We start from the raw sequence: 24712 nt of genomic DNA, 5'->3' as shown, positions 1-24712 counted from the left end.
ACACACACATATATACAGTACAGAACACAGTCACACTTGGGATATGTATTGTCTATCCATGCAGCTTTTTGGCAGGTTTACATACGTTCACCTATCTTGTCCCTTTACACAAAAAGGTCTATCCAGCATTCAAAAATCTTAATCACTTAGAGCTATAAATAGATGGAAAAGATCTATGGATAACTTAGCATCACAGTACCTACTGACCTCACAGAACAAAGCAGATTTCAGATCAGTGTAGATGTGCATTGAGCACAAGCACACGTTATTTATTCTGCCACAGAAAAGAGGCGACAGCTTTATAGCCCTCCACCACAACTGTTATTTACAGCGTCAGACATTCATATATTCTCCCATCATCCACTTTTATGGTACGTGCAGAATGATAATTATGATAACAATAATAACTACCCATATAAAATACCTTTATGGCACTTTGGAGTATGAATGAGCTCTATTCTTTTCTAGATGCTCTATGTTCCTCAGCGGAGAGTTTAAGTAAGCACTGGTTTCCCTCAAATGGAACTCAGCCTGCATCTGATATTGATTCACGACTACGTTTTGGAAAGTTTTATTCGGGATAATTTTCTACCTTGGGAATTTTGGGGTGTAAAGGCTCCATAGCAAATCATTCAGCATGTTTGAAGATGCCGTATAATCGTTTTTTAAGCTAGAGTCCCTCTACTTTCATAGTGCAACTGAAGGTAATACTCTCTCTTAGTGTGGTGGTTTTGCACATCAACATTAGCTGGAAATATCAAAACATTTTCTATTTACTAAGAGGAACCGTAAAATGCTATTTAGCCTCCCTCGTACTGCAGGAGTTGTGTCAAAGATTTTAACTTGCAGCTCTAGACATGTTTGTCCTGAAAATATGAAATAGAAATTAGGTTTATTTACCCCTTTTTTTATCCATATGACTCCAGACATTTCTTATTATTGGTTTTAATGTTGCAATGCAAGTTTATCTGCAAAACATTAAAAATGCGAATAATAAAATGGGTATGATTGTGTGATGGAAAGGGAAAGATAGAGAGATAGAGTGAGGGTTGAGTGAGAGTAGACCAGTGTTTCAGCTCAGATGAACTGCAGATGAACTGAGTGAGTAAAGGCAGAGTCATAAACACATGCTGCTCTGTGTTATTGATTGGGGAGAATAAATGAATGTTTGCTAAACATATTAGATCAGAGAAGACACGGCTCTCACTCTGATCAGGGTGATCTGCAGGGTGGCCCAGGGTCTCGTCTGTTTGTGTTTGTTTGACTGTGCGAGTGCTTGTGAGTGTTGGTATGCACTTTTAATGATGTGTGTGTGTGTGTGCGATTCTGTTATAATGTTAGTGTCAGTCTGATGCATCCGGGCTTGGCCCCCGAGCCATCCGCAGTCTCAACTTGCCTGTGTTTACACACACACTATCACCTCGCCTGATTTGTGTCAAAACACCTCAGGTTTCCTCCACACTGTATGTGAAGAGAACTGTCTCTAGAGGTCACTGCAGTTCCATGGGTGACAGATGCAGCTGAGGCCAGCGACGACATCCTGTTGAACACAGCCACTTAGACAATAGGCATGAACTGGAGGGAAAAGCTGAGAGAAACCAGAGAATATCACAGTGAGTTTCACACTGTCAAATAGTCACACACAGACATGCACCTATGAAACAAAGTTTGCAACCTTGTCACCAAAAGCTGCAGATCAAAACCCAAATGGATCTGTGTTGGGTGCTAATAGCAGTGATTTCACACTGACAATGAACACTCCATGGCTACAGCTCAACTCTCTGCTGCTGGACGAGGTAGGAAATGAACTGTGTCCAAGTTCCCATGCCTCTGGTGTAAAGAAAGAAACAGGGCAGTATTTGTGTTTTGACAGCTTTTATTTAACACCTTATTCACTGCCATTTACTACTATTGCATGCATATTGCTCAAGAAGATATTAAATTTTGATTGAAGTGTTCTCTTGGGAAGGTTTGGAATAAAAAACAAAGGATGAAAAAAAAGAAGCCTGCGTATTTCCCAGCCACAGGCAGCTCATAAGAATGATCTTGAAAACACAAAAGCAGCCTCATCCGTTTCTTAGTTTTGGTTATGCTTCTGAAACTATTATTTTAATCTGGTGCAGGAGTCAAAAAAGGAGAAAACATGCTGCCAGGCGCCTCTCTCCCACTAATTCTATTACACTGGGTTATTTTTAAAAGTTCCTTTTCTAAACATTTACTGTCAGTAGTACACTGGGAGCTGCTGTTCCATATGCTTTGTTTGTATTGTGGTTGTGGTCGCAGTGGGGCTGAACCCGCCTGCTTCCAGTGAGCTAGTGGCAGCTACGTGGTCCACCATGCCAAGTTTAAAATTAGTAACAAATTTAATATGTACTCTGCTGGCATCCGGTGCCTTTTGCAGAGTGCAAAATACTTCGACAGTTTGTCGTGGGGTCTCTCTGGAAGACCACAACGAGGCCCAATATAGAAACTCCAATTGGAAGACGGGGGAAAAAAGAAAGGCGAAATCCAGAGCAGATGCGGATAACGTCTACAGTGATCAGGCTAAGAAAGCTGAAGTACTAACACAGGACCACCAACACAAACTCAGCTCTCACAACGCCTCCCCTCTCATTGGCAAAGGGGAGCACACATTGCTCCATGCTCGCATGACCTAAACGACAAAACCATGCTCCTGTTAATGGTATAATCGTGGAGGGAAATGATTTATGGCTTTCATTTTTAAGGATCACTCTCCCCATAACTCCTAATATGGAGGAAAATATCTGTTTTCACTAAGGGAGCCCTCACATAATGCCTTATAGGCTGTTAAAGCATGGAAAAGAACATATTGGTGTCATAAATCTAGATTTCAAACTAGACAGCATAAAACATAGTGCAGGATTACAGAAGGGGACAATAGTGAAGAAGTTAAACCAAAGCAAAGGATTACAGTACATGCTGGATATGAAGTCTGGAAGTTTGAGGTAATTTCTATTAATAGTACTTCATCAACAGATCTCTTCTTGGCTTCCTTTGCCATTCATCACTTCTTCAGCTGCCCACAGTAATATATAGAGGATTTACAGCATATTTTAAAAATGGATAGGACTGGTTTTTACTTTTGACTTGGGCTAGGTAATACAAGTTATCCATAAGTTTTAAAGGGATTTAGATTCACAGGATGTGGATAATTTGTCCTTTAAATGTAATATATCAGTTTTCATTCTGGTTCCTCCAGTGCCATATGTAATTTGTTTTAACTTAAATTTATCTAAAAGGACACATGAAACATATTTAATATTCTAAATATGTAGTTATCTAAATAACAGAAATTATGTAGAACATTTTATGTTAACTGAATATTTCCTTGCCAAACCACAACTCACCTTACTTGCATTTTTCTCCCCCGGGTCACAAAAGCGAGACTGAGGGCTGGTAATTCACTTTACTGTAGTTTGGCCTCTGACCAGTAGAGGGAGGTCATTGATTTATTTCTGCCATTTTACAGCAGGGATCTGCATTTGCCTCCTTGGGGTTCTTGATTATGAGTGATTCTAAAGAAATGTGTCAGTTATTATTTTTAGACAACCACATAATGCAAGCACAGTGGGCCCTTTGAAGGCTCATTTATTACGGAGGAGATAAGCATGTTCCAGCGGCCAGATTCCTCAGGAACAGGTCACCAGCCCTGATTAAAAGTGACTTCACGTCAGGCCATAAATATTTGTCAGCCCACCTTTGAAAGGCAGGCGAGCCGTGGCTTCTCTGCTCGTTTGCCACATGAAAGTGCAAATGGAAACACTTAGGGTTGGGAGCTGCATCAGTCATAGCTGGAATAAGATGGCCAATAAAAAGGGCGTAATTATGATGCTCCATCATTTGACACAGCTCGGGGGTTTGGGCTGTTTGCCTGCGTGCTATACGAGAGAGAGAGAAATCCCACCCGTGAATAATGGGACCTGTACTTTTATGAGCGTAGTGTGTTTAAGGGTGAACTTTGAAAATGTGTGGTCTGTGCGTCTGTGTCACCTCCCTCCACTGCTCCCTCCTCCCCTTCTCCTCCTCTCCCCTCAGCTGTTTACCTTGCTGCTGTAGAATGTGGAGCGTGTTAGGACTACCCCTCTTTGATGCCTCTTATTGCTCTGCTGTATCAAAGCCGCATCATGACTGGCATGCCACCACAACAACAACTCCTTGTTTTCAGCTGCCCCACTTGATTGCTATGGGGTGCTTTACGGCCCATTCATTGATGTTGCTTGATGAGAGCCCATTCAGCTTGTTTGTGATAAACAAAGCCGTTTTTCACATTTCATGGCCTCCGTACAACATATTTAAAGGATGTCATTTGATTTACAGGCCATACGGCTTTCTCCAATGTTGTAAATTACTTTTGTTTTTGATCAAGAGCCTTCTGTTGGTATTCAACATGACATAATTGCTTCAAAGTGCACTTCTGTAATTTTAGGTTTTTGAGGTCACCATTGTCAAAGAAATGATATGTTCTATAATCATGGAGATACTGTTCTTGGAAATGCCTCTACATTCCTTGGTGTGTCTGCTTGATATATGAGGGCCATGAGTAACAGTAAGCAGAGCTGATGTAGACATCAGGCAGGTGTGGAGACTCCATTAGAGCTAGCAACCATTTGACTTGCACACCAGTGTCTAATCCTACACAGGAGCTTCACACAGAGAGGCAGACCCCCAAGCAGAGCCCAGTGGAGAAGAGTGCTGTCGACACCATACTGTTACACAGCCCTGCTGTGAGTTTTCCTCCTGCCCGCATGATGCCAATGAAACTAATGTAGTGGAAATACTCTGTGTTCAGGTGGAGGAGGCTGTTCATTATAGGTGTTACTGCTACTGCTACTCATTGTGCTGCATATCTGTGAAGAAGGGGAAAAAACTTGTCAGGTGTAGAGTCTCCAAGAGAGACACGCTGCTGGCTTCACATGCTGGACTTCATCTGTCAAATCTGCAGTGGTGTTGGCACAGGCTGAACTCAGGTAATTGGAGACATAAATTGAAGAGAATTGATAGTGCTGCTGTTGCTTTGCCGAATACTGTTGCTGAACACAGTTGCTGTCTGCAGCCCAAGTGAACTGTTCAGGAGGCTGTCACCTATACAATTCCATAAAATTTAAAGCTGGAGTGCGGGACGTTTGTCTCCCCCTTCTGGCAGTGAGAGTACTTACAAAAACACTGTCAACACATGCTTACGTCATAGGCTCCACCATAGCCTGCTCTGCCGCTATTGTTGCAGCTGTAAAATGGTGGAGTTATCTGGCTCTGCCGGCGGAAGTCTGTAGTGTGCATGCTCTGCCCATAGAGCATGTGCAGTATGCATTCGTCCGGCCAGCGCGGGACTGTCAAACCTGATACCAGTTTAAAAACTCTGTTGTACTGTGAAATACACAGAGATTTATATGGTGGTGAACTAAATTGTGTGTCTGTGTGGGTCTACACATGGCGTTGAAGATAGATCTGAGTTTTTCTAAGCAAAGTAACTTCCTGCGAACTCTTGCAAACAAAAATTATAATATTTTCAAATCTTGTGTAAAAACCTGAGACCATAAAAAGTGAGAGAACTATGTTTAAACATGGGGCACCATACTACAATTATGGATTTTGATTGTTCCTCTAAACAAACAAGAAAAAACTGTGGAACATTCTGTCCTATTACTAGAACTTTATATAAACGTACCCCTGAAACATATTTAGCAGCATTAGCTTCATTGTCCATTGCCATTTCGACATTATCAGACAATGCTCACATTGTATTTTACAAGAAAACTGATTCACACTATACCTGTGCAGAACAGCACAAAACATATCAAATCTGCCACAGGTTAAGTATCTAAAACAATTTGCTTAAAGTTAGGTTAAAGCTGAATTGAATAACTTTCAGCCACTAGAGGGCACAAAAAACATATAAACAAGCTGACAATTTAGACAACCATATGCCAGACTATTAAACTATTAAACCAGCAAACATGCAGCCAAATAATTTTTAATTTGGAGTTCTAAGTCCAATAGTTACTCTACTTTTAGCTCTCTTTTTTGTTTCCGCCTACTTCCAGGAAAATATCTGGTACTTTAAATGCTAGATGGGAAATTTTTCTCACTCTCTTGCTAACTTTGTCTGTCTGTCGTTGGGTGTTGAACAGGTAACATGCAATGGGTTCATCGGAGCTTGTCTGGTGGAAATTGCTGCCTACAGGAATTAATTAGAACAGCTCAGACTCAATCATAACATTTGGGGAAAGTAAAACTAAATAAGGTACTACAAGAGGTGAGTGATATCTTTAAGTTAAAATAATATGATTTTTTTTTAAAAAAAATCAAAGTTCACTTATAGCAGAAATCATGACTGAGGTGTGAAATGAACTTAGGCAGTGAGAGTTAAAGGTGAATTTATATTCCCTTTCACCACCTCAGCCAAAAATGTCCATCCATGTTATTTCAGTGTCAATACACTGCTTCATTCAGTCACATGAGCTCTGCCTCCTCTTTCATGTGATTCATAGAATTGCATACGAGGGGTGATACATTTCACAACTTGAGTTTTTTAAACTGACGAGTTACATTGCTTGTAGTGACTGCAGAATTTCGGATTTATACACATTTTGTGGTCAGGTCATGACATTATACACCTCGTCTAAAAGTCAAATAGAAACTCAACAGCAGGAATTAAAGGCCAACAGATGCCCAACATAAAGGAGAAGAAAAACAGAAGGAGAGAGCAAGATTAAAAATGAGATGCAGGGGATTATTAAAGCGCATTAAAATGGCACAGAAGATTATTCTGATGTTGATGACGCCAACCTGAGGTCAGCAACAAAAAACTGCCAGTCCGGCAGACAAACATAAAAGAACAAACAAGATAACAGGAACAAGAGTGCACACAGTTTAGCACTGCATGGGTACAATGCTGGGATTCAGGCCACAAATAAAAGCTCTTCTCGTGCTGGTATTCAGTACGATTTACTTCATTGTGTTTCCTTGTGGGTTTGCCTTTTATTGTCTGAGTGGGGCTTCTTGACCTGCTTATTTCTGTATGCGTTCAAAGTAAACATGGCAATCCTAAATCATGCTATCCCCAGAGTTCCATTTGCACTCCTTCCAGTAGTTACAGATGGTCCAAGGAGTGAGATTGACCTTGCCCTCTGGTTTAGCAGTCGAATTGACACCAGGGGAGAGTGCACTGGGCAAACGGCAGAGGCCATGAAAGCAAAGATTTAAAGCTTTGTTACAGTGTGACTCTCACCTTCATAATATCACTTAAGCTAGGAGCTAACCATCCCCATTCACAATTAAGCATCAACAGTTTGTCAGTGAACTGAGATGGAAGGCGAAAAAGAGACACCAAATTTTATTACTCAACAGGCTAGATGAGACTCTGATACCTGACCGTAAAGGAACTGAGGTCTGCAAAAGAAACAAGGCCCTGGGAAATGGCAGCACACTAACATCACTTTGTGCCATTCTCCAGCCTGGTATATTGGCATCAGGTTGGGGACATGTATGAAAAGGGTAGAGGTGCTGGAGTAGATCGGTCTGCCTCAAGAACAGCACTGATGATGAAACAGAGGCCTGGATTTTTCGGACATGAAGTTCAGGTCAAACACAGGGTATAGAAAGAAGCAGGGGTCACAATGCAACATCTACCCAAACCATACAAAGCCAGCTTTTCATCCCCTCTCTGGCCATTCCACTAAGTCCATAATTGTCTTTGACAAAACTCATTAGCGGAGACCTTGTAGCAACATCGGCAATCAGAAATTCCATGGAGGGAGACATGCACAGAAACAATGTCCCACACACATTTCATTGCGCCTTTTGACAAAATGTAATGAAGTGTGTATATTGTCCCCCTCATCTGAACTCTAAGCCATTGGTACAAAGAGTTTGTTTTATGAGCCTTAGTTGCCCAGCGTGGGACACATCAAATGGCACCTCCATGCTGGCCCTTTTGTCAGACTAGAGGGCAAATTATTGTTCGAGATGATGTTGTTGTTGTTGTTATGCCTCCTATTTATACGAAGAGGCCATTGCTATCGTGTCAAAATAATTCAGATTCTTTTACATTGCAGGCACATGCTCATTAAGAGGGGGGCCTAAATCTAAAGTGAACATGTGATGGATGTTTCTGACACCGCTTTGACAGAAGTTAACCCCTTGTTGACCCACAGCATTATACCGCACAATATACCAAAGTAACAGTCAATTTTTAAACTAGTCTCAGCCCCTCTGTGACCCTGGTTAAGTGAAAACTCAATAAAAAACTAATAAATGTGTAAAACAAGCACATGTGATGTTTGGATACTTAACTCCACTCAGGACATTAGGCTTACCTCCAACTCACATTAGGGATGGGATTTCTTTTGTTTATCTTACCATTACTTTCAAGCATGCAGTCCAGGTTTATTTTACATTTGAAGTTGCATCTAGGCAACTGACACTCGTCTATTTGCGGCTCTAGAAGAAAAAGTGAAACCCCTTTTAACAAGTGTATCTCTAAATAACTGCTCACTGCATTTATTGCTCCCAGACATTTCAGCTGTCAAAAATTATATTCATGTGGATGATTTGACAGAGTTGTCCTTGAACCTAGAAGTGCTAAAATTCACACATAGTTTTCTGTGGTCCAGAAAAAAGGTTGAGGTACAAAAAGCCGTCTCTATCACAAAGTAAATATTTTAGTCTGATATTCAGAGAAAGTAAAGATTTCATGCCTAAATTCTTAAAATTTTGCTTATGAACCATTCAAAGTATCCTTGTTATGATTTTAAACTCATTTGACACTGCCTTGGCAAATGAATGTGCTTCAAAAACCCCTGGAGGCATGTATGGAACATCCTGTACATTTCATGTTACAGCACAGTGTCATTTATTTAAGACTATTGAAAGGCTTGTGTTTCATAATCACTGATTGCCACTGCTTCATGAGAGACTGAAAGGCTATCATGGAGAAAGAAATGATCAGTAATATTAATGTCATTCTCTGCCTTGTATTGTACAGCATTTATATATTAAAACTCTACTTTTTAGGTGACCTACAACACTGAAATTAAAGAAAACATTACTATAGAGAAATGGCAAGCAGACTAGACAAGACTAGGCAAGCAACACCAGACTGAGAAGCAATGCTTGGCATGAAGAAAGAGGAAATATATTTATTCTCTCCATGCCTGATCACAAAGTGAGTTGAAACATGGCAAGCTTTTGAGATGATCGTAACATTACCTTAAATAAACATGCTGGAAATTATAATTCTGTTTGTTTATATAAGTGTTTCAAACCTATACACTTGACTTAACAGAACAAATGTAATTTCTGAAAGTCATCTGGCCCCTTGACTTGAAAAGAGCACAGGGTGCAAGCAGCAGACAGACCCAGAAAAGATCAATGATCCATGACAATAGAGGGGTGGGGGTTAGATTGAATGTACACTTATGGAGGTGTTTGATAATAACATACATATGTGTGTAAAGACCCAATCAGATTTCATACAAGGGGGTGGACACAGATTAATACTGTCAAACCTATTTAAGTATTCATGTTTACCCCAGCTTGTTTTTCTTTTTGCATATTTGTGCCTCATTCACAGATTATCTAAAATCTGTTTTGGATTATGTAAACATGCTCTCACAGGCACCCACCATTCCCCCCCTCCCTAATGAAAAATGTAATTTACCGAGAGGAAAGCGTGTATTAGTTTAGTTGTCCATATATAGGCTACCTAAGCAACTTATTATCCTGTAACATTGTAGTTTGCCACAGATTCCATGTCTCGCCTCAGATTAGAGATGTCAGACAAACAAAATGTCCCCTCCCCCTGTCTCCACCACCAGCAATAACACCAAAATTATGTTACAGATCTGTCTATTGACCTTTGACTGGAAGGTCTCATTTTATGTTATTCATTTAAATGTTGGTACTTGCCCACCGATACTATACATTCTTCCTATATGCAATGTGGCAGTCTGAATGTAGTTTCTGATTCATTGCATCCACATCAGCTTCCATTTACAGCTGGCTTATGTGTCTGTCCTCTGTGCAGCTGCTTTAGCCTTATGTAAAACACTGTGTTTAGGACAGACTAATTGACCTGTTAGCTGTTTCAGGCATACGCTGCTATATGAGCCCATCATGACCATTATCGATGCTTTCCCACAGGTACATTGCCATGGTGGTAATCCCATTGCGCACGCATCATTACCTTCAATAGCATAAGGCTGCTTTTCTTTACGGCCTCCGATTGAATTAAATTCGCTTGTAAATATTTGATACACTCCGACCCTACACTTTAATGTAAAGAGCAACGCATGAGGCGTCATGACTGATTACTGCTGAGAGGGGGAACAGAGAGCTCCCCGTTAGCAGCGTGTGATTAACAGACGTTCTAGTTATAGTAGAAACTTCATACCAAGAGCTGTCATTCCTGCCTCACATTAGATGGAGGGAAGTGGTTCCTTTTTTCCTCCACACATCTTGCTGAACATTTTGTTCCCACCTATTTTATTCTTAATTATTCCACAGTGTTACTGTAAGCAAATGAATGCATTCATCTCCTAAAATGTCCTATTATGTCTTCCACAGGAGACCTTCAGTTGAAAATATGTCACTCTCATGTAAAGGGTGTCCCCTTTATTGCTTGTGATAGTAAAATGTTAATCACCCATGTTTATATTTAAATTGGCTATTTTAAATTTTATAGCAAATAGTAAAAATGTACTTGTTTTTGCCTTAAGCCTCACGCAGATCATTTGCTAGGTCTCAGATTAATATAGAAGGAAAAATTGAACTGGAAAAAATCTAAATAGGCCTAAGTTATTATTCCTGACCTTCCTCATCCTCATCATGTAGATTTTCCTGGATTTACCAGGCTCCGTGCATTACTAACAGCTTCGCCATTGGCCAAGGGCACGTAGGATGACCACAGCGCCTCTGAGTTGAGCCTGAATTGCCCTAATACGGAAAAGACTTTTATTACAAGCATAATCCCACAAATACGACCTCAAACGACGTTTTATGAGCCTGTGGACTGTTTGCAGGTATTGTTTGTGCGGTGGTCTGGAATCAAATTTAGTCATAAAATCTAAATCTGTGCCTGTGTTATTGAAGGAAAATCTGCTGATGTAATAATTCACTGCTTTCAGGAATCAAGTCAGAAACAAAACAGAATAATCCTTAACTTCACTACCCGGGAAATTATTGATTTAATGCAATTATTGAAGAATTTAAATTATATCACGAATGGGTAAAAAAAACATATTTCCCTTCTTTTTTGTTTTATACTGTCAAACTGTTCAGTGCTTCACTGTGCAGATTGATCTGTAAAGTAAAATAAGTTTCAGAGACTTGTCATGTTAAATATTACTTTTTGAAGATTACGCAGCAGAATAGTGCGTCAAAACCAATATCTCAACAGCAATTAGTTTGGACTGCACTCTTTGTCGTTTACCACGGAACTAGGCTATTTGATTGTAAAAGTTTGAAATGTGAGGATCAAAAAGTTTTTAAGACCGTCCTAACGCATCATGGAGTACAGTGATCATCTTATTACAGCTGTCTGTAGAGTCAGAAGAGTTAGTCCATAACGAGATGGACTATAGGCAAAACAGCCGAATCAAAGGGACTTTGATGGACCATGTGAATTTCTCCTCTGGGTTTGATCCTACAAATGACCTTTTAATTAACACAATGTTAAGTTAGTGCAGCGTCTCTCTACACAGGGGACAAAGCAGCATTCATCCTATGTTCCTGCCTCGTTGCTTAGCCTGAACAGTAACAAAGTGTTTGATGCCACTTCTGATTAGATGCAGACAATAGAGAGATGATGTCCCCTTTCTTCCACAACTTGTGGATTGCACTCACGTCCTCTTGTGAATTATGACCCTCTACCAGCGCTCCGGCTTCATGCCTCGAGTCAAGATGGTAAACTTTGATCAAATGTACATTCTCAACTGTTTTAATTGGCCGATTGGACGGTCAGCTCTACAAATAACATTGACACAGAGAAGGAAAGATCTTGGAAAAAAAATGTATTCTTAGAAAAATGTCATGAATGGCAAACACAGAATAAGCTCACATTTTGAACACAATGACAAATTTCTCCAAGTCCACGCGCAACACAGGGGATCCAGTCCTTTTTTTTTTTATAGTCAACTTAATGTCCGACAAGCTTTTCTCTTTTACATCAGGCAAAATGACACGAAGCCACAGTAAAACGTAACATTTAACAAAATACTTAAAGGAGATACGAATTCAACCAATAAACACATTAAACAAACAAACAAACAAACAGACGAGATACCAAAAAAAATAAATAAATACATAGATAAATAAATAGGTTTGCTACACTACACGATTGCCATACACAAATTCGGCCGTTTTTACCTGGCCATTCTCATACTTTTGCATCTAAAATTTTTGCATAAAGTCTTTAACACCATAAAAACAATGTTGTGCAAAATGATAGCCACGTCCACAGTTTGACAGCTCTCACTGCAGCAGCGCCAGGTAGCTCCCACGTGTCGTATTGAGGCCGCTACTCGGCCAGTGTGTCCTTTAGTGCATAATAAATGTCCCATTATTTATTGTGGTACCGTCTCCTGCAATCTAGAGGGGGGAAAGGAAAGCAAGAATTAAAATCATCTCCTAAAATGAGAAGAAATAAGTTGCCTGAAGGGATTTATTTTCAAAAAAGGTAATATTCAGGCAAGTTGATTGCAAAATTAATCTTAATGTTTTTCTGTTTCATATTTTGATGGTGATTATAAATTATTCTTGACATCATGCACATCTGTAACCAGCCAGGTATCATTTTGCAATCAATAATTTATTAAAAAAAACAAAATTAGTAACACATATTTAACAAAAAGTGAGTCAGCATGCTTAAGAGTTTGTATCCCTGTTCAACTGTGGGTATTTGATGGTGTTGTTCTGTGCCTTGTGTTGTGTCTGTGTGTGTGTGTGTGTGTGTGTGTGTGTGTCTCTGGTTTCTTCCAGTTCGGTGCAGACTCACCTGCTTCACCTCTTCATCACTGGTCTGAATGCAGTGACCTTGTCATCCTGCACGGTCCCACAGGCTTCGCTGAGGTCAGACGACTGTGTCTCTGCTTTGCCGCCAGAGAATCCTGCACACCCAGATAAAAGCATATCTAAGACACTTTCCCCAGGTGCAAGTTGGCAGAAAGTATCTTTCACTTCTTAGCCTTAAAAATGTTCTCTTCAAATATCCAAAAACATGTGGCAAAATGCTTGTAACATATTTGGCAACGCCGGTGTGCCTTAATGTATTAGACAATGTAAATTACTGTATGCTCATCTCTCTATATGACAAGACAAATTAAACACCCATTTATGTTAAACATTGCAGGTAAAAAATGACATACCGTCAATGGAGGAGTACTGGCATGTGTCTGGGAGTGCAGCGTAGGACGAACAGTGTAGTTGGAGGCCCTTGTGACTGTAGTTGCCAGTGCCATAGACTTTTGAGCGCAAAGAGGAGCCTTCAGGGAAGGGGTTCTCAGCATTGGTGACACTGCTTGATTCATGGAGGCCTCTCATGCTCCCGCACTGACCAGTAGGAGCCCCGGTAAGCCTGGTGCTCTGGAGCTGGCAGTCCCCGGTCGAGTTGCCTGTCCTCTGCTCAGAGCCATGATGAGGGCTCAAGATGACACCCGAAGCCGCCGTACGAGCCAGAGACCAAATCCGCGGCTTATCTGATGCTTCAAAGTGAGACAGTGACAACGTTCCTGTAGAGCCGGTCGAAGAGGGGGCCTTGGACACTACAGGATCCAGGAAGTCAGATGGGAGAGGAGGCAGAGTGGTCACACCCTTGATGGCGCAGGGGAATGTGTGGAAGTTGTTAGTTAAACTCAGGTGCAGCTCAGAGCTGCAGTCTCTCTTTTGAGGGGCTCCAGCTACCGCCATGGCCCTCTGGATGTCCTGCTCATCTGCACCCACTTTTTCACAGTCACTGTCCAGTTTGTCACAGTCATCATTGTCCATGTCCTCCAGATCACTCAGATGCAAGTCCTTCTCTTCCCTGCAATCACTAGAATCTGCATGGGTGAAAGGAGATTTTTAAGTAACACTGATTTAAGAGTTGTCTTATAATTGTATAGGGACACAGTTTGTTCAGAAAACTTTACTTTCTACCCTAGAGCCTACTTTGTGACCCATTGGTCCAAATGAATGGGATCTATATTTCTATAAATGTAGTGTAATTCTCAGATGCAGAGAGGAAGTAACCATATTTTTAGTTGAACACTGATTCAGCAAATAGTTGGACCTTTTTTTAACATCAAATAGTAAACAGATGATTACCTTTGGTGACACATTCTTGATCGCTCTTGTTAATGTCATCCTTCCTGTCATCGCCGGCCTTATTCTTTGGCGACCAGGTCATCTTGTTCTCCTTCTTTAGCCTCCTCCTGGCGTTGGCGAACCAGGTGGACACTTGGGTGAGGGTCATTTTGGTGATGATGGCCAACATGATCTTCTCTCCCTTGGTGGGGTAGGGGTTCTTGCGGTGCTCATACAACCATGTTTTCAGGGTGCTGGTGGTTTCTCGGGTCGCATTCTTTCTTCTGGCTGTGCCATTAAAGTCTACTGTCCCATATCTGGAGGGGGACACGTACACAGGGACAGGCCATTAGTGCTGTTAGTGAAGGATATCATAGAATACTCAATCAGACATCCTATACTCTTACTCCCTGCTGTTTGAAATGTATACAGCTTCACTCCATCCAGGTATCAGTATGGAGTTACACCCTGACCTTTGATCTGTTCCTCTAGTGAATTGCTGCTTCTAATGATTAGTGGTAGAATACTTTTTGGCAGGTCTGCTCAAACTCAAATTACAAGTGGACAAAAAATGAATGCAGACCTTACCTGTCGTATTGATACTGGCCCAGTGAATGATCGTAGGGATAGTATGCAGCAGTTTGAGTGATGCCAGAGTGTAAAGTGCCTGTGCTGTCCTTGATGTCGTACTGTGGATTCTGTAAAAGAGAAGGAGGTGGTTATAACTTTGCTGCATACTGAGATTTGACTTCAAGACTATTTCTTAACTTTTAGATTGAAAGAAAAAAATCTCATATATGAAAATTAAATAACAAAAAGTATATCACTCCAACCAAGAATGAGAGGAGCTCGAAAATCATTTACATAGCCTACATGACACCAATATGTCTGTTTTTATTTATTATATTATTATATTATTATTATATTTATTATATTATAATGTGTTGTAAATTTGTAAATGATCTATGGACAGATTTCATTTTTATTTTATTGTATTTATTACTTTATAATAGTTTTCAGATATAATGTGCAATATTTTTAAGGACAGCCAATTTAGCTTTTTTTTTTTTTTTTTTTTTAAATAAGATGAAAGTAAGAAAGTAAAGTTTCAGCTGCACTGCAAATAGTCCATTTAACAAGTCATTTAGTCCTTTATCTTTTCCAAAAATCTTACTTTTTCTTAGAGAATAGTTCTGGTAGTGGAGTAAAATAATTTCACTTTTTTTTTTTTTAGAAATGCACGTCCAGGAAGAGAAACAAGTACCAACATTTTTAAACATGACAGAATGAGGAGGATTACTTGATTAATAAAATGCAATTTAATCCAAATGAGACAAGTTCCTTTGCATTGCCTCTATGCTACTTCCCCTCACCTCAGTGACTGAATTTCTGCTTGTTTTGAAGGAGAAGCAAATAGACTGGATGCTGGATTAAAGGGCTTGTCGAGATGGATATGTTTGCAGTGTGCGATAAATTGATCAACAAAACCCGGTTGATCGATCAGCCTGAGCCCCCCTCCCCCCTTACGCATCAAATGAGACTGAAGTAAGCCCACCAGAGTGGAGTAGATAGCGGATGGGTCGGTGCTGTAGGGGAAGTAGTTGGCGTAGTTCTGGGTGGCGGCAGCCGCTGCGGCGTAGGGAGAGCTGTACATTCCCAGCGCTGCGTTCAGCTCCGTCCGGCTGCTCGCCAGGAGCCGGTTCTCGTAGGACGGGCAGCAGAAGGAGGCGGCGGCGGCGGCGGCAGCGGCGGTCTGGGAGCCGCCTGTCCCGTCAGAGACCGACCTGGAAATCGAATCGCAGCAAGTCGTACTGGGGTTTGCCGACACGAAAAACTGCATGAAGAGAATCGTGGATAGACATGGTCATTGGCTGTTTCAGCTCTTATCTGGATGTCTGTGACAACTCTGAAGTGACTGTGGGTGATGCACTGCAAAAAGATATCCATCTTAACAAGTTGCTCGGTCTAGTGTTGACTCTTGAAATCTTAAAACGGGTGAAAAATGTGGGCTGTTTTCGTTTGTGTCTTGTGCACATCAGTTAAATGATCAAAAATCAGGTGTGTTTATCTTAACTTGTGACCTGCCTTAATTCAAGGTAAGTCACTTTTCAGAGAATTCCTGGAATGAGAGAAAGTAGCTGACATTGTGAACAAGTGCAATAAGCGATATCACCTCACTGTCCCCTTTCCAATTGTGGATAAAATGTTTAATTTATTATTGTATATGAAAGTAAGTGACGTCGCATGGATATTTTTATCATGGATATTAAGATGAAAAGAGTTGCTCACGATCCGTGCGTAAAAGTGACCCTCTCCAGTTTATCATATGGTTTAAATTAGAATTTCTGCATGAGAAAAGAAAAACTTTATAGTGATGTCAATATCCCTTAAACCACCACCTTATGTTAGATTTAAATTTTACTCAACTCGACATTATCGAGCTAAAAGTTTGGTGATAACTTTGCCAGGATAGTAACTTTTGTCCCTTCATCCATTTGAACTTTTTCTTTCACTTCGAACTTGTCATTAGACGCAATAATATTGTCTTAAAATGTAAATGAATCACTTTCATTATGTTTTAAAGTCTCCCAAAACGATCCACTGTCTAACATCCAACACATCGCTGCAATTTATATAGAAAGTTTGCGAATGTGTAGGCTACAGCACGCGTTACAGCCCATTTACACATCGTAGTGTGCAATAGGTGACATTCATCTCTATTGTCATCAGAAAAACACGTGAGTTCATTCATAATTCAGTGTAATTGGACATGGGTGAGTGTATATCGATATTTGGTTCAACAACAACAAATGCACCACTCGAAAACAGCTGTCAATACTGTCAAATCAGTCACTCATTCATTAATGTTTGTTACTAGAGAAAAGTACTCTGGCTGTTGTAATAAAAGAAAATATGCGACAAAATCAATTTATGTGTGTGTACACAAAACTTAGCAGAAATATATATAAAAATAAAGAGTGTCTTACCTGTGAAGTTGCATTGTAAGGGTATCCAAATTGCGAGAAAGACATAGCTGCTTCTTTTGTTACCATCAGCAATATTCCTCACCCTTGATCGATTGCAACCAATTCTACTTCAAATCCACCGTCTTACACACATTTCCACGCACGGCCTTTCGCTCAATAATAGATGACTTCACTCATAGGAGGGAGACTTTAGGCTGGCATCAACTGCAGATTGTTTTATATGAATGAATAATCCCCCCCAAGGACCCGATAAGAAATGAAATTAAGCGTCATTAAGAGCAAAAAAAAAATGTTGTTGTGTTAGCTGAAGGAGGCTTAAAGGATAACGTAAGACTTGCAAGATATGGACTCTGCTTGTGCTATTATTTGTGGCTCTATAGTTCTTTAGCATTCATCCATGCAAGGGTATCAGCGTGACGTCACTGTAATCCCGGAACGGCAGGGTACCGAGGATAGAATAATGTCTTTGCCAATCACGTCCAACGCAGGGTTTTCTAAAGATGCACTGTACACAGTCTTGTTCCGCTTTTGTAATGGAATTCTACACCGATTTGCATAGATAAAGTGTTGGAAAATTTTATTATTGTTTGTTATTATTAAATTGAAACATTTAGAACCCCCTGTTCAATTTAATACATTTTAAGAAAAAGAAACATTAGAGATGTTTTGGTCGAATTCTCAGTTATCACAAGCTCTTATCAGAAAAACAAAATGTTTTAGGCTATTTATTTTCCGAGGCTGGAATCACACATGCAAACTACTAAAATTCCTGAATATTTTCTATTTATAAAGATTGTTGTTTGAAACAGCTAATTTTATTTACATCTATCTGTATTTATCTGTTATAATTAAAGCTGGTTGAATATGCACCTCTTTTTTTCTCTCTTTTTTTAATCTCGACCTCTGTTCGCCTCTGGCTCTCTGGCCAGAGGTCCATCCCGGAGTTAATGAAGATGATGTTTCTATCTTTCTCTATTAGAGAGAAGGGCAGTCCCAGCAGGAACGGTTAGAGGGGTTTTTGGCAGGTCAATAGACCAGTGATTGATGCGCGCCTGGAGACCTACGTGACCATTACGCGTTATGCGTAATTGTATCAATTAACAAATGGATACATGCCCTTGTTTAACCAACGAGTAACAGAGTGAAAATATGCCTTAGAGGTGAAATCCGAAGAGCTGTGCTTGGAAAAAAAAGACAGTGGAAGCCCTGCTCCTCAGTCTAATTAAATATCCGTGGATGGGGGCGACGAGAATTGCATTTTAATTGAATGATGCTCACTTGAAAGATGGGTAAGGAATGATGCTGCCTCACACTGAGTGAAACGAGAAATAATTTTAAGCTTTATTAGATCAGCAGCTCAACCATCACCAGTTCCCTCGCTCTCCTCCATAAACATAAACAAGCCGGGCCCCCTCCTCATGTGATGTTGAGCTGGGACAGGGCAGGGAGGGGGTCTATTGTTCCCCCCCTATACACACTATATTTGTATTGTCAGTGACAGCGATGATCAGTCCTACTGAGTCATATGATCTGCCCGTGTCTGACTATGTGGAGTTGTGCAAGGTTTCCATTGTCACGACTGATACCTTGTGCCAAATTTCCCAGTGCCCTGCCTTTCCATGACTGATGGCGTTCCCTCCCCCGGAGACAAATCTGCGATTACGGGCTTTCTCTCCGAGGGGCGCTAAAGAGCCGCGTGTAGGAGATGAAGATCTGCCGTCAGAGATTTTCCAGGGAGATAAAGTGGACAGAGTGGTCATGGTCCAGACTCTGGAAAGTGCCATTTTTAAACTCCCACCACAGTACAGACAATAACAACTCTCACACACACATACCACGTCTTTGCTTCTGACAGGCAACTAAAGTACAGCAGGTAGCAAGTTCTGCTCCTCAACACTACTTCCCATGTTACTAAACTGCACCAAACCTTTTATGTAGTAGAATTATTCTTTACATAAAATACTCTTTAATGTTCATTTTTCTAACTTGACATTGCACCTGTCATCTCCATTATTGATATTTCAACTTAAAGCCAGGCTCATTGTCCACCCAGAATTCTTTAGTTGCCAAACCTCAGTAAAAAAACAAGCACATTAAAAATAACTTGACATCAGTGATAACTAGAAATGAATGAAAGGGCCAGCTTAATCACAACCTATCTGTATTTCCAAGTACAAACTAACTAACTAAACTCAAGAAATGAAATGCTTTTATATATATATGTTTATTTGTTCCATATCAAACATCTAATCAAGCAATACCATATAGGCCTACATCCAAAAAGTCTACTTTTGGAGTCATGAGTTAAGAAAAACAGTGCTATTTTCAGCTTTGTGACAATGCATTTTTCAGAAGTTCCAAGTTTTTAAATAGTTTATTGAGCTGAAAAACTAGCAGAGTTGTCTCAATCCCTGAGGGAACACTCAGTCCTTCAGTTTACTTCAAAAATTCAGATTCACAAAATCTGGAGATACAAGGTCTTCACTGGACAGTCACAAGAGTTTGAATGAGAATAAAACATATGATAACAATTAACAAATGGTAAACATTTTTAACTTTCCATCCACTTCTAGTGATGAATATAGAAAGATATTATCTAAGAAGAATGCACATGCCTAAACCATTATTACAAAGGAGATATGAACACAGAGAAGGTTGAAACAAGCTAAATGTAATTGCATGCCGGTGGTCGATGCATTTCTACAAGGGCATGCATGATGGCCCAAGTGCATATGGACAGACTCATGCATAATGCATGTCCAGCAGTCAGAGCAGATCTCACCGAATCTGGCCGAAATGAACACTAATTGTAATGGCAGACTGACTACAGTGCCCTTCCCTCTACAATGTGTGACAACCCCACAATGACACATTTTTTTTTGCAGTGTTTTGTCTGCATTACTCAGTAATCACAATGTAACAAGGTTTTATTTTTTTTAGCAGCTAAATGGCTGACAATGGCTAACATTTCCAATTAGTTATTCCTCTTTCTCAGATGTTTAGGTTGGGTCAGAAGCTCCTACTTGTATACTAGATAGTTTATCGATTTGGAGTTTTATTATATGCCATTTTTAAGCTTGTTACAATATAATTTAATATGTTATATTGTGAACGAGTTGCAAGTTTTACATTACTTTCTCCCAATTTGTCTGCCATAGTAAAGCAACAGGAGCAATTTCTTCTTACACATAGTGGCTGCTCCTTTAGCAGCAGCAGCAGCAGCAGCAGCAGTGGTGACTACAGAAGCTTTCCTACACCTGTTGGTCAAGTTCTACTCCATGTCCACATGCATCACCATGATTTTATATCAAGTTTATCATGGTGACATAATATTTGGAAAGAAGATGGAATAAATTAAGTTTATCTTCTCTGGAGAAGCAGATTGGTTGAGAATGTTAGGGACAAGGCAGCACCAGAAACACAATCACAACAAAGTATTGCAAGTAGATTCAGAATCATTTCCAGTGCTGAGCATTGAAAACTGCATTTTCATGATACAAAACGTCAACCATGCCTCTGCTTCAAACAGGCTGAAACAAACTGGCAGTTGCATTTTGTAGAAATATCATTTGACCCAAGACTTGTCATGTAATAGAACATATAACTACTAGCAGACAAAGGCATTCACCCTTTATGGTACATTCACTCACATTATTTAAGAATAAGCAAGTACAAACTGCCATTATATCATGTTCCAACTGATTCTTGTGGTTACTAATGAGCCTGCGTAATGCACGCATCTTCCATTAGAAGCATCATTGGGTGGGAAAGGGAGAGGGAAAAAAAAACTGGAAAGGTTAAGTCAACACTCAATAGCTCCCAGCCCTATTCTCCTACTTAATACATTTCCTATGCTGACTTAATGAACCACACAAAGCCTTTCTGGTTTTTCATCAGATGGGGGGTAGTGGTAGGGGTGGAAGGTGCAGGAGGGGGTGTATGAAATGGTAATAAGGGCAGACAGATGGAGAGACGGAGGGAGAACCCCAAGCCGAGCAGGGGATGAAGCAGCACCTACCTGGAGGTGTGTGATCTCATTAAAGCCAAATTGGTATATGCCAATAAATCCAAGGCACTTGTGATCTGGAATTATTACACACGCACACATACACCACGTACACACAAACTTCCCCCATGAAGAGCATTATTAGTACTGCTAAATTATCCAAAATGGAAAGAAAAGTAATAAATATTGTAATGAGAAATAATAGAGCAATGGAGGATATGGTCACAGCACAGCAGTGGCCGGTTAACACCAAAACAAACATCCTTGGGGCTGGTGAATAATTACAGTGCACAGAGGGAGTCATTAAAGCTTCATCAAACAGAGAAAAAAAAAGGAGTAGGGCGAGTATGACATTATGACGACTCTCTCAATAAATCAATCTGGTGTAGAGGAAAAAAAGGAATGATAACTGTACATTATGACAGCACTAGTTTGATTACTGTATAAGTTGTGCCACTGTGGTATGCTTTGATTGGTATCTCCACTTTAAAAAACAATGTGTAATTTGGAAGAACATAATTACACATATATCCATTTGGTTTTGTTTTCCACAATTGAAACATGAATCTGTACATGAATGGACAGGCATAATTGGTGTTTCATTTGTACCCCTGTCACATTGCTTGTAGTCAGATGTTTAACTCAAACAAACCCAAGGCATTTTGTGTTGGGAGCCGCACATCCCAGAGGCCCCTGGGGCTCATGGGAGAGGGTGAGAGAGAGAGAGAGAGGGAGAGAGAGAGAGACAGAGGGGGAGAAAGACACATAGAGAGAAAGAGGCATGTGTGTGTTGTTTGTGTGTGCTGCCTGGCAGAGTCCCCTTGAGGCTCCACTGTAAAGCTATCATCAGTGGTGGTGTCAGGGATTTGTAGCTTGTCACTGAGAGAGAGCGAGTGCTGGCAGTGACTCTGGGAAATAACTGCTTATGGAGAGAGAGCCTGGCTCATACGGCCTGTGTGAGTGTAGGTGTGTGTAGGAGAAATAGAGAGATGGAGAACGAGTGGGAGGAATGTGTGTCTTTTTTCTCCCAGGGGTGTCTGGAGATGTGTATGTGGGTACTAGTAGGTTGTGGGTCAATCATATGATGTGTGGATCCATGCCGTCTTTTATCTCGGGGCCTTAGGCTCTTTGTCTTTGTGTGTTCTTGTCGGTGACTGGTGTGTGTCTATTCTAGGCGTGTCAAAGGTGCTGCAGTGACTTTGCATGGATGTGTGTCTCCTCTTGCTTTAACACTCATATGTAGACATGAATATGATCAAATGTATATTTTTTCTCACCCGCAATGTATGCTACCTCCCTGCTTCTATGCCCCTGTTTGTGTATGTGTGGTCTTCGCCAAGATGGATGCTAACTTCAAACCAAACTTTCCCTCAAGGCAGAGGGCCAGCAGCAGCAAAACGCCGCTGTCGGGTAAATACATGTATCTACAAAAAAACAAGTTCCTCTGGAATGACGAATGGAGGCCTCATTTTCTCATTGACAACCATGTATTTCTGAAATCACATATTGGCGGTTGACCAGGTTTCAAGGGCCTAAGGGTCATGAAATTCACTCAACTCATAAATGATCATGTCAGTGTTCAAATGGGGGAAGAAAAAAGGAAGACGAGGAAAATTGCAGTTACATGGTTTCCATCTGACTGCAGCTGCTAAATCCACGGCAGTATTGCGGCGCATCTCAAGGGCCCGCAGAGCCAGAAAGACAGTTCCTATTACTGTCAGTCCAATTACCGGCCACAGCACAGCCACCGCTGTCAACACCAGACGGGTCATGGTATGTATCGGCATCTTCTCTCTCATGTATAGCCATATTTTCTATGCAGGGGAACTTGTATGTTATGCAGCACAGCTTTGAACTATAAGCAAATGGTTATCAACATTTAATGTAATCTTTTGTTATAAATTAGCCATTATGTAGGGTCAAGAGTTGAGTAGAGTAGTAAGTGATCAAAGAGCGCATTTAGTATGAAATGTGAACACCTTTAACCCAATGTGGATGGATAATGGCCTGCTTTATAAATTCATACTGGGAACTAAAATTAGTAAAAAAGAAAAAAAAGAGAAGAAAAAAAACATCATGACACAACACAACAGAGAAATGTTAGCAATATTTCCCTTGTGGTGTAATCTTTATGGAAATCCACCACGCATCTACACATATTCACCCAGAAGTGGGGAATGTGTTGAGAAGTGGTCTAAATATTGAAACACTCTCCATTACAGAAGACAGTGCTCAGGGTTGAGCGTGTCTGCTGAGCTGCCTCTAGTGTTGCACCACACAGAGACAGAAAAGGCCCAGCCCCATCTGGTCTTGGTTCAGTCTGGTTTACTGAAAAGTGGTGCCAATACAAATAGCTGTGCTTGATGTTTGTTTGCATAAATTGTTTTGAAAGGCTTCACCAAGAGTTTTTTGGGTGGATTATGGTGGGGAAGTTGGGGAGCCAACCGTGGTGGAATAATCCTCACTGAGTTGACAGTTAGATTTGCTCTTCTTTAAAAATAAAAAAAAGAGATTGTTTTGGATTTTTCTTCTCGGTTCCTGGCAGTGAGTTTGGACAGTGAACTTTTCAGTGGGTTTTGTGTGTGTGTGTGTGCATATAGTTTGTGGGTGTATGATGATGGAGAATGCTGAGCTGCTCTCTCTCCTCTCCTAACATTTCAGTGTCAATTTCGATAACATCAGTGTAGCGTTTAACACATGCTTAAAGTTCAGCTGAGAGTTCAGAGGCCCGATGCAATGGGGGGAAAATGTCTCTCTTCCTAAAGCCCTCGCGTATCCACTTTGATTTTCCTCCCATAGGTCAAGGCAACACCAGGGGAAGGAGAAAGCAAAGTTATGTAGTAAGGTGAATTAGGCTTGTATTACACAGATAAAATAATGTAAGTGAAAATGTATCTTTCATTACCGCAGGCATGTTTTTTATTTTGATTGCGTACTGCCAAAGACATAGTGACCAATTGGTAGTCATCGTCACTTAGCTCTAGTTATCCCATAGGTATAAGAAAATTGACCTTATTGATTTCATGTCCAGGTAAGTGTGCCAGCTCAGTGCTAACTGGTACCAGACAGATTTTTGTGTAAGCTGTACAGATACCCAGGCCCCCGAGTCTCAGGCAGGGCCCCCGATAGGATGGAAATTGCAATTCGACCAATGACAGTTCAATTGTTTGGGCCCTCTGTTCCTCATTTGCTGCTTAGCCAGTGGAGGTCCCTCCATGGTCGACTCCCAACTAGATCCAGATGCAGCTAAAAAATTTTTTTTTTTTTCCTGCAACATTTGTCTTTGTCTTCAGCTCCTCTGCAGCCACATCATGTCAGGCTGTGCAGCTAATGATGGTATATCTTTCCCATGAGCAAAATTCTGACACTTCTGCTCTGTCCTCAACTGTTGATGGGTTTGGTCTCAGTATACACAGGGGTT

At 40.6% G+C, this 24712-nt stretch overlaps 1 protein-coding gene and 1 long non-coding RNA gene across 3 annotated transcripts; one reads left to right on the top strand and one right to left on the bottom strand.

The window, feature by feature from the left end:
* The first annotated feature begins 1495 nt into the window (after nt 1–1495).
* Nucleotides 1496–13454, top strand: LOC121905705. Of its 2 annotated transcripts, none has more exons than XR_006098457.1 (3): nt 1496–1613; nt 12997–13166; nt 13367–13454. It is a non-coding gene; the product is annotated as an uncharacterized LOC121905705 (long non-coding RNA). The 2 variants fall into 2 exon arrangements; XR_006098459.1 differs by lacking the exon at nt 1496–1613 and adding an exon at nt 1669–1796.
* Nucleotides 12337–18099, bottom strand: irx6a (iroquois homeobox 6a). The gene is made up of 6 exons (XM_042413068.1): nt 15854–18099; nt 14887–14996; nt 14320–14615; nt 13383–14054; nt 13013–13124; nt 12337–12606 (listed from the first exon to the last, which is right to left on the bottom strand). The coding sequence occupies exons 1-5, from the start codon at nt 16136–16138 to the stop codon at nt 13018–13020; spliced, it is 1470 nt and encodes a 489-aa protein (XP_042269002.1). The 5' UTR covers nt 16139–18099; the 3' UTR covers nt 12337–12606; nt 13013–13017.
* Nucleotides 18100–24712: the final 6613 nt, after the last annotated feature.

Source organism: Thunnus maccoyii, chromosome 1 (genome assembly GCF_910596095.1).
Source record: "Thunnus maccoyii chromosome 1, fThuMac1.1, whole genome shotgun sequence".
Lineage (NCBI taxonomy): Eukaryota > Metazoa > Chordata > Actinopteri > Scombriformes > Scombridae > Thunnus > Thunnus maccoyii.
The sequence above is the reverse complement of the archived record's forward strand: the minus strand, read 5'-3'. Positions and strand labels throughout refer to the sequence as shown.